This window comes from Vollenhovia emeryi, unplaced genomic scaffold, assembly GCF_000949405.1.
Source record: "Vollenhovia emeryi isolate VEMERY1.0 unplaced genomic scaffold, V.emery_V1.0 DF939186.1, whole genome shotgun sequence".
Taxonomy (NCBI): domain Eukaryota; kingdom Metazoa; phylum Arthropoda; class Insecta; order Hymenoptera; family Formicidae; genus Vollenhovia; species Vollenhovia emeryi.
Genome location: NW_011967180.1, coordinates 590,342 through 599,711, shown reverse-complemented (window position 1 = coordinate 599,711; position 9,370 = coordinate 590,342). Strand labels below are relative to the sequence as shown.

At 39.8% G+C, this 9,370-nt stretch overlaps 1 protein-coding gene across 4 annotated transcripts in view; it reads right to left on the bottom strand.

The window, feature by feature from the left end:
* The window catches only part of LOC105562546 (cGMP-dependent protein kinase, isozyme 2 forms cD4/T1/T3A/T3B), a 46,681-nt gene that overhangs the window by 22,328 nt on the left and 14,983 nt on the right, over positions 1-9,370 (bottom strand). For 2 of the 4 annotated variants that reach the window (XM_012013482.1, XM_012013483.1), the window contains exons 2-3: positions 2,857-3,368; positions 1,427-1,593 (exon numbers count right to left, since the gene is read on the bottom strand). In XM_012013482.1, coding sequence (XP_011868872.1) covers positions 1,427-1,593; positions 2,857-3,134 — 445 coding nt within the window. In that variant the 5' untranslated portion in view covers positions 3,135-3,368. Of the gene's footprint in view, positions 1-1,426; positions 1,594-2,856; positions 3,488-5,625; positions 5,649-9,370 lie in introns of those variants that run through there. The other 2 variants (XM_012013481.1, XM_012013480.1) reach the window with 2 other exon arrangements.

The window sequence follows — 9,370 nt, the reverse complement described above, 5'->3', positions numbered from 1 at the left end:
AGTTTTTTTTTAGATAAAAAGGTTCAAAACAGGCCAATCATACATTACGGTTGAACGGAAACCTGTCCGTGAGTCGCGCGTCGATAGTGTTAGTGCATTAACATGTGTTTTCATGTTTTAAATGTGTTTCTTTTTGCACTCATTTTAAACAAGTTTAAAACATAAAAGACAGATTTAAACAGAAAAAATATTATGTTTTGTTTTTTCTTTTTAAACATGTTTTTTAACAACCCTGGATTGGTCGATCTCTTGCGACTTGCTGCGTCTATTGTAGACCCCGCATAAGGCTGGTTCTACAATAACTCTTGTCTAAAAAGTTTTTTTCATAAATCTCATAGTTTCGAAGATATTCATAAAAAATGAAAAAAATCCGTTATTTTCGTCGAGAAAAGCCGCTAAAAAAATACGGGTCTAATATTTTTTAATGCTCTACAACATATCCGAAGCGTATCGAAATCGGTGAGGGACACTTCCGACCGTTCCCTCGTTAGTACAATTACGAGATTATATTTCTAAAATATTCGCACAAAAGGTATAAGCAAATTTGTAAACGTATATACACAAGACACGAATAATTCTGGCTAATAATGATGTAACTTTTCTTCTAAAAGACTTTTTCTCCAGTCAGTCGATCTCTTATCATCAATGGTAACTATGGAGAAAAACATGGTGAAAGCATTTCCTGTGCGAGACAATCAGACTAAATTTGCATTGATGCTTCCACATAAAAAACAATGCAATATATGTGAGCGATAGGCACATGATAAGGATAACGATTTATCTATAAGCGAAAGTTCCTTTCACACACAGAATATTATAATGGAACGCGTGTTGCGATTTCGAAGAGACAGTCACGTGCGAGAGAGAAAATTGGCTCGTAAAGAAATCAATCGAGCGGTGCGAGAGATCGAATGGATTACTATGTAATTGCGAAATAGCTCATTAGGCATGAAATAAATAAATACAGTCCTTTCTTACGTAATTGCACCTGTCTGGAATAATCTCCTATTTATAATTAATACTTTAAAAAATATATCGAGCTTTGAAAAACCGGTGATTTACATTGAGATACATATTAAAAAAAGCGTGTCTCTTATATTTTGAGCTATTCTACGTCCTACGATATAGAAGTTCATCGAACTCGAACAGACGAGAAAATATATGTGTTTCCTCGCCTTGCACGAACTTGAAACTGTGCTCGCATTTTTCACAGTTGATATTTCATCATTTTTATATTTTATACTTTATATGTTTTAATAATTTTATACTATATTTCTTTATACTTTTATACTTTATATTTTTATCGTGTGCGATATTGTTCGCGGTCTGTATTTATTATTCAATTTATCTTCACACGACGCTTCACGGATTTTTTCATCAGATTTTCTGTCACGTTTCACGAAGACGCACAGCTGTATTTACTTACCCTCCATGACGAAGACAGTAGCGCCGACATCTCCCTCTTGAATAATTATCGAACCGGCTATAAATCGAACAGGGTACATGCAATCGACGATCTCTCGGATCTGCGTCAGTTCCAAATTCTTCATGAAGTCGTTGTTCAATATGGCAGTCTTTATCAGCTCGCGAGATCTGAAAAAGAAAACACAATCATTGCGTTAAGTTTCTCTCGCTCTTTCTTTCTTTCATAAGAAATAATATTCCTAGGAAAAAGCGATAAGTAAAGCGGCATAAGTAAATAAGTAATACAAACACACTATTGAACATGAAAGGCTTTTCGGTAACAGATTTTCAACTTGCAGAAAAATTCTTACGGTACGAAAACCTTATAAGATTATAATAATATAGCGATGGACTATTCATTAACTTCTAAAGTGTAGCATTAAAGACGGGACGATTTCTATATGAAAGTACAAGTCAGTATTATCAAGAGTGCTGAAATTGATATCCTCGAATACCTTCGTGATTAAGTTCCGCTTAACCGTAGAATCATTCATGCGTAGTTACCGCTCTCAGCAGAATACCTTAATTGAATTTATCCTACCCTGTATTTACTTTATTATATAATTATACGATATTTCAACTCAATTACAGGCATTCAATTGCATATTGCATATTATATTGCTCGAGAGTTGTAAAAATCCATTCCACAATTATCTGTTTATATGCGACAAGAACGGTTCTTTCGGAGCAGAACATTACAATACTTTGGCAAAATTATGTAGTTTCTTCTTCATTTCTTTTTTATAACTTTCTATGTATAAATGCTTATATTTCACCATCTCGAAACCATACTGTGTTTACAACGAGGGGTAAACCGCTGAGGGTATTGTGGTGTACAGATTGACGGCATTACTGGGAGTTACTAGGCATTACTAGGCATTTTTTAGGCATTAGTTTGGACATTAGGTCTTGCTGGCGCATTATAAAGATGTAATAAGATAAAATAAGATAATAAGATAAAGTAATGCCCACCGGGCATTAGTGGGAATTGGTGTACACGATTTTGGCCAGCGGTTTTCCCCTCGGTTTACGATAAATACGGTTTTATTATTAAATATTTCTACGTATGCACGGAGAGCACTTTCTCTTAAAATTTACTGTGGAAATCATGTAAACGTGGGACAACATGGCATTTTGAAGACCTTTATGAGAGTTTTTCGAAATTTTACCACACATTCTACTAGTGAAAAAATTTCAAAAAACTCTTATAAAGTTCCACAAAATGCCATGTTGTCCCACAATTACATGATTTTCAGGACGAATTTTAAGAGAAAATTCTCTCCGTGTAGACTTGCGGCAAACGAGAATGAGAAAGAAAAGAGTGTTTCTAAGAAATGAGTTTGGCGAACAAGAGAGAAGCCGCGCGACGATCCAAGGCACTCGCCGATCTACCTTTGCGGCTTGGCGAACTTCACCACCGGCTTCGTGTCGCCTCTGAGGGGTTCGGCCGATATGGCCTGCCGCTTCAGTCTCCGATTAGAACCGATGGCAGCAGACGCCAGGCTCAGATCGACGATCTGCCGGAACTTATCGATCTCGTTCTGGAGGTAAGAGATCATGGCGTCGCGCTCCTCGAGCGTCTTCTCGAGCACGTCGACGATCTCGTCGCGACGTCGCAACGCCTCCGTACGCTCGTACAGCAGCCGCTTCAGGTCTCGTATCGAATCCATGATCCCCGCAGCTCTGTCGCCCGTCACAAAATTCCCGAGCGACGCTCTTCCTCTCCGTCAAGCGATGTCGCGCGCGACCCCGCGTGCCATACACCGGCGAAAATGTCACACTGCACTTTTATTATCCTTCAACGGACCTTTACGAGCGCGAGAACGGACGGGAATGCGCGTGACGAAAGCTACGCGTAAGCACTCAAACGTACGTGTGTATCTGGTTTTCGATCTCCATCGATCCTGGAAGGCGATAACAGAACTGATGACACTCGCGTGAATGTCGACCCAATTTTGCGACTTAATTATCAATCTCTGATAAGGATTTACTTTTCACATTTCGATATAATCGATAGAGCATTCGGGTTCTTCTTCAAAAAGTTTTAGAGTGCAGTTCGCGCGAGAGGAAATTCTAGCGTTCGAGTGTGAAAAATTAAGGTGTGAGAACGTATAGAATTTCAAATACATGATACACATCGTACAATAATGCTTCTGTTTCAATCGGAATTGACTTTACAAGTCATAGTTTTTCATAAAACTCTGAAGGTATTATCTAGAGAATTTATCTCTTAAAAGAACGTCACGTTTCCGGGAAAAAAAAGAAGTGTATTTCGAGATAAAAACAATGTCTTTTAGAATTCAGACAATTTCTCCATGTTAAATATTTAATAGAATTCAGATGGCATAAAACAATTCGGATAAAAAATGTTGGGCGCAAAATTGAAGTTTCCGTCGAACGTCGATTCCAAGAGCCAGCAAGATATATTTATTTCCTCAGCAATAGGCCAAAGTTAGAAACATCGGTTACGTAAGAGGTCAGAGACGAACGAGTCTTCATGAATAACGTGACAAAAAGTGTACTGTAGAAAATTTTCTGGGGAGAATAACGACTGCTAATGTCGCCCCGAGAAACGGATCTGTACAATTAAATATTGTTATATTGCACGCTGTTACGAATCGCGCTAGCGCGCTTGAGTCACGTTAGAATAAAATCGCGGTTGCGAATGTGTCGATAGTAATAAGTGACTATTGCCGGTCTATAAAAACTTCTGTATCTCCTGGATTATTATCTGATAATACATTGTCAAGGAGTATCGGATACTAAATTTAACCACACGTTTGCGATTGAAGAAAAATATTATCGTCATTTTTCCGCGTTTTCTTAGATATTTGCTGCTTACGTATTTTACGTATTTATTGCATCATCAGACAGAAACAAAAAGATATGTAAAAGAGTATTACTTATACACATCATTGTGCGAGCAAAAGAAAAACGCAAAACACCCAAATTAATAAATTGCATCGCAAGTTGTGAGTTAATAAAAACGTTAGAAACTGTTCGGTCAATAATTAAACATTTTATGCACGTTATATCAGTCAGCCATTAATCGAGCTTGTAGCCGGAATATACAGAGAACTTTGCCATTAAAATTAATTATAATAGATAAAGCGGCAGGAATGAACGGAGCAAATATTCATCACGCACAATCCGCCTCAATCAAGGCAATCTACATTACTGACGTCCAAAAAATGACAAGTACTAATTCGCTCGTCTGTGTAGTTCACGATTCTTTCCTTTTGCCTCGTCGCTGAATTATTGTCAAAACGCATCGCGCACGAGCGAAGTTGTCAAAACTTGTCAGTGCTATCGAATAAAAAATAAGACACGTATACACAGATATTCCTGATTTATCGAACACGCCATTACGGAGAACATCCGCCGACTCTTCCAGACTTTTATTAAGCGTTGCTCAATTTGGCGCGGACTGCCAGTACCTCGTTCAATCTGTCTTAATCAAGCCGTCGATCTACAGCATCGCACGACACTCAAAGAGCGATCAGTATTAACTTACTCGCGTGTCCTGTGGATCGTCTATTACACCAACCGAATTGAAAACTAAATGAGTCGTTAAAAAACAAAAATTGCGCGAAGTTGAACCGACACTGAAAAACTTGTGCGTGAGCAATGAATCTGTTAGACACTGAAATCCTATTGACATCTAATTGCGAGCCGAGAACCTTTTAAACGTCCAATTAGGCCAACTAAACTTCACATTTACACTTGGAGTCTCTCAATTAAGTCTCACATGACGACGTCACGGCGCAGAAACGTTTCTACCGCAGCACAAAAATGAGGAGAATCGAGTCGTCGAGGTAAAGGTAAAGAGCTTAGATTGACGATGCAATTAACTTCCTCGAGTAAAACATCGTCCTCTTTTGCAGGATCCATAAACGTTAATTGAACCCCGGTTAACTGTAATCGTTGCTTATAGGAGTAATTGTTTAAAAAAATGGCGATTCTAACGGTACACCGTTGACCTCCGATAGCGAACGCAGACACGTTTTGAGCAGGAACCGGTATATAATTTCGCTGAGTTCAATTTTTTTCGTCGCACAAGTACGAGGGAGACACAGAAGAGGACCTCGTGTCAGATTTCCCCTCGCCGCGGAGAATTAAGCGCGCGGACCGCGCTTTTGCGATAGCGCAATTTGAACTCACCGAGATCAATACCGATTTCAATCACTCGATACCGATACCGAGCGAAACTTGCGATCGAACCAGCGACTATTGCGCGGACGCGCGCGATCGCGCGTGAACGGCCCTCCCGAAAGGACGGCGCGGCCTCTCGCTCCCCGAAGTGACACAACCGAACTGATGATCGGTAAGCGCGAGGAGGACCGCAGGGAGCCACGCGTACACGCACGTAGCGTGCTAACCGACGCAGCCGCTCCGGGTTTGCGTGTTAGATGCACGGGGCGGCAACGACTAACGATCGTACAATACGCGCGCCAGCTATTTTTACGTTTTAATCGCGATTCTCGCGGCTCCGTCGCGAGAGTCGCGGGAGTCGCGATTAAAAACGCTCGTTCTCCCGCCGTCGCGGCCGCGAGGCCGCCTCTCGACAGGCAATTAACAAACAAAAAATGATCTCTGTCCGGGGGAAAAAAAGGCAGCGACCCATTTTGGGGCCCACAATTTGCAATCGAATCGTTTGGATTGTTCGTAACTCTGATCTTTTACGAATTTTACCCCGCGTAACTAAAAATTGCAATACAGCTATTCTACCTATATCCACGATTTTAGTAAGTAATACTAACCTTAGAAAATAACCTTTTTTAATAAAAAAAAAGGTTTAAAAAAGACGCCAAGTATAAGCGTCATCCAATCAAGAATTATACAATTAAATTATTTGGATTACTTTTATTTTAAAAAGTTGTATGTTCTCTACAAAAGTAATGATATCATCAAATGGCGCCAACTAAACTGAATATTTATACAAACTAGGTACTTTATTATTTTTTGTATTAGAACGTTATATCCAAACAATATCAAGCATAAAATTTTATCGGATTCTACCTATATCCAAGATTTTTCAGTAATACTAATCAATTCTCTCAATTAGTTCCGTCGATATTCAGCAACGCAAAGATAATTTTCACTTAAGGGGCACCGAAATGTTAAGTTGCTTAACTACAAAAAAAACGGTCAAAATTTTTCCTAGAGTAGAGTGTGTTACGAACAATCCAAATAATTCGAGCACTAATTGTGGGCCCCAAAATGGGTTGCTGTCTTTTTTTCTCCCCAGAGCACCTTTCACCGATTTCATCTTGGCCCTCCGATCCTACCGACTCTCCCCCTCCCCCTGGCCGATTACCGATACGTATATATATGTGTCAAACTATCCCACGTGCGCTCACGACTGTGGCGCGCTGACAATGGCGCGGGGCGGGATTGTCAAACAGGGATGTCAAACGAGATTTCCAAAGTTTATTTATATGTTATTTGCGAGCGAGGTGAAAATTAACTTCCACTCTTTTTTTGTAGATCCGTACACGGAATTTTCTCTCAAAATTTACCCTGAAAATCACGTAATCGTGGGACAGCACGGCATTTCGAAGAGCTTTATGGAGACTTTGTGAGAGTTTCTTGAAATTTTACCATACATTTTACTTGATAGCGACCGCAAAACACATAAGATTTTCGCACGTTATCGCAACGCGTTGATTAATTGTTGTTGTTTCCCTAAATAAGTTTAAAAATCTTGAAATTGTTGTAGTAAAATGTACGGTAAAATTTCGAAAAACTCCCATAAAGATCTGCAAAATGCCATGCTGTCCCACGCTCATATGATTTTCGGGATAAATTTTAAGAGAAAATTCTCTCCGTGTAGATTTGATAAATTAATTCGGCCGTTTAAACACAGCGTTGAGATTTGATTGTGATATTCACTCCACTATTTTGCATTTCGTATAATCCATATCGCAATAGACCAGTAGATAAGAACATCGGAATAAAGTGGAAATTTCGAGGGGAGATTTGGTTTTTCCTTACAAAATGACCTCTGTATTTTGATAGCTGAAAACTTCCGAATGAAATTTCCCGAGTCTTGGGTGAACTTTGGGAAATGAAGCCAAACGTTCGCACGCTACGCCCTTGGTTGCGCGTGCACGTTTTGTCAGTCTACTCTTTGCGTTGGCGAATGCCTCGAGCGATTTATGCCTCGTACCCGATGCGCCCTACATACAAAACCGGCCTTTAGCCGCTCGCGGCCCTGACGGCTTCCTTGACTTTGGCACGTTGTAACTACCGAGAGAAAAGAAGTCTCTCTCTCTTTCTCCTTTTCTCTCTCTTACACGATGTACGAGGAGAAGCACTCAGGTAGCTCTATACGTGGTACATGTCCTCCCCGACGCTTTTTACCTATCGCTAATTTACCAACTATTCTAGTCTAGATTTATTGCCAAAGATTCGAATAAATCCTGCGTACTATAGTTGCGGAACGGGTTACAGAATCGCTTCCCTAATGAACCATTAACCATCGATCCCGTAAATCTTGCGAATAAAAGTGACGTCGGCGACGATGTACGTCTAGATGTATCATCGTAGAATTATGAAAATCGCACGTAGCGCGATTTTATGTAATCAATTTGAATTCTCACAATTGCATTATGTACGTGCCGTACGTCATGTTGTTGTTAACTGACAAAAAAAAGAACGAACATTACGTATTTCATCGGGCGTGTTGTAAAACGAAAAAAAAGGATCTTTCATGATGAGTTGATTGTTTTTGTTAGTCTGAAGGTTTCGTGTCTTAGAAGTGTAACGTTTCATAAGAATCGCTGCACAGATGCGTCACTAATGCTGATCCGTACGGAAGAAAAGTTTACGCAAACGTTGAAAAACAACCGCTACTCTATCGCTATTGAAATATTAAAATTAATTGCAGTTTTTCTTATTTGGAAACTTCACCGACTTCACTGTAAGCTCGTATAATCAATCGAGACAGTGACAGATGCGAATTCCGATCATTCCTCAATAACGAGTGTTTTAATAAAGACGCACGTGTACGATTGACTGCATTCATAATTAGAACAGTTATTCGGCATAAAAATCGGAATGCAATGAAAGAACGGAGGCTAATAAAACCTCTGCGTAAATTTACTGCCATAAAATAAAACGGAATCTCGAGTTTATTGAATTCATAATTAATTTCGCGCAATGAACGTATTTCAAACTCACGATTAATAACATAAAGAGTCATGCGCGCGAATCAAATAGAATAAAAACGCATTCGGCTACTAAAAACATAATTAACCGGGACAATGACAAGCACGGACTATTAGTTTCCTCGACGCGTATTCTTTAACAAAGACACACGTGCGCGATTAAAGAGACCTTGCCTAGCTTTCGACACATCTACAATCGGCGAGGCGAAAACATAATGTCCGTTTCACACGCCGCATAATCGAAACAGCTGCCTCGAAAAACAGCGGTGTGTATTTCGTAAATATCTCTAGCTTCTAAACTCTCAATCTCCGGGCACGCGTTCTTATCTTCTTCGCGAAGTTAAAAACCGATAAAATCCGTCGGAGAACTCCCTCACGGGAGGTGATACAGATCGCGTGAAAGGGGCCTGATCTCCTCCACGTACACGTGGAATCGAGCCCATTACTTGGGGACACTTGAATTATTTAAGTCGCGTACACCGAATCCTCGAAAGCCTTCGCGCGTTTCTATTCTGCAATCGTTATTCTACGTACTATGTCTATGCAAAATCTTTGGGTAGGATGATATCACATAACCGGCACTCACGTAACTACTCGAATCATCGTGCGAGATTTTACGATAATAAGAGTGCTTCGTACGAGACATGTTTACTTACAACAAATAAGTGTATCGTCCTACACACAGAAAAATATATACTACCTGCAAGTAAATATTATTTGTTCCAAGTATTTGATAA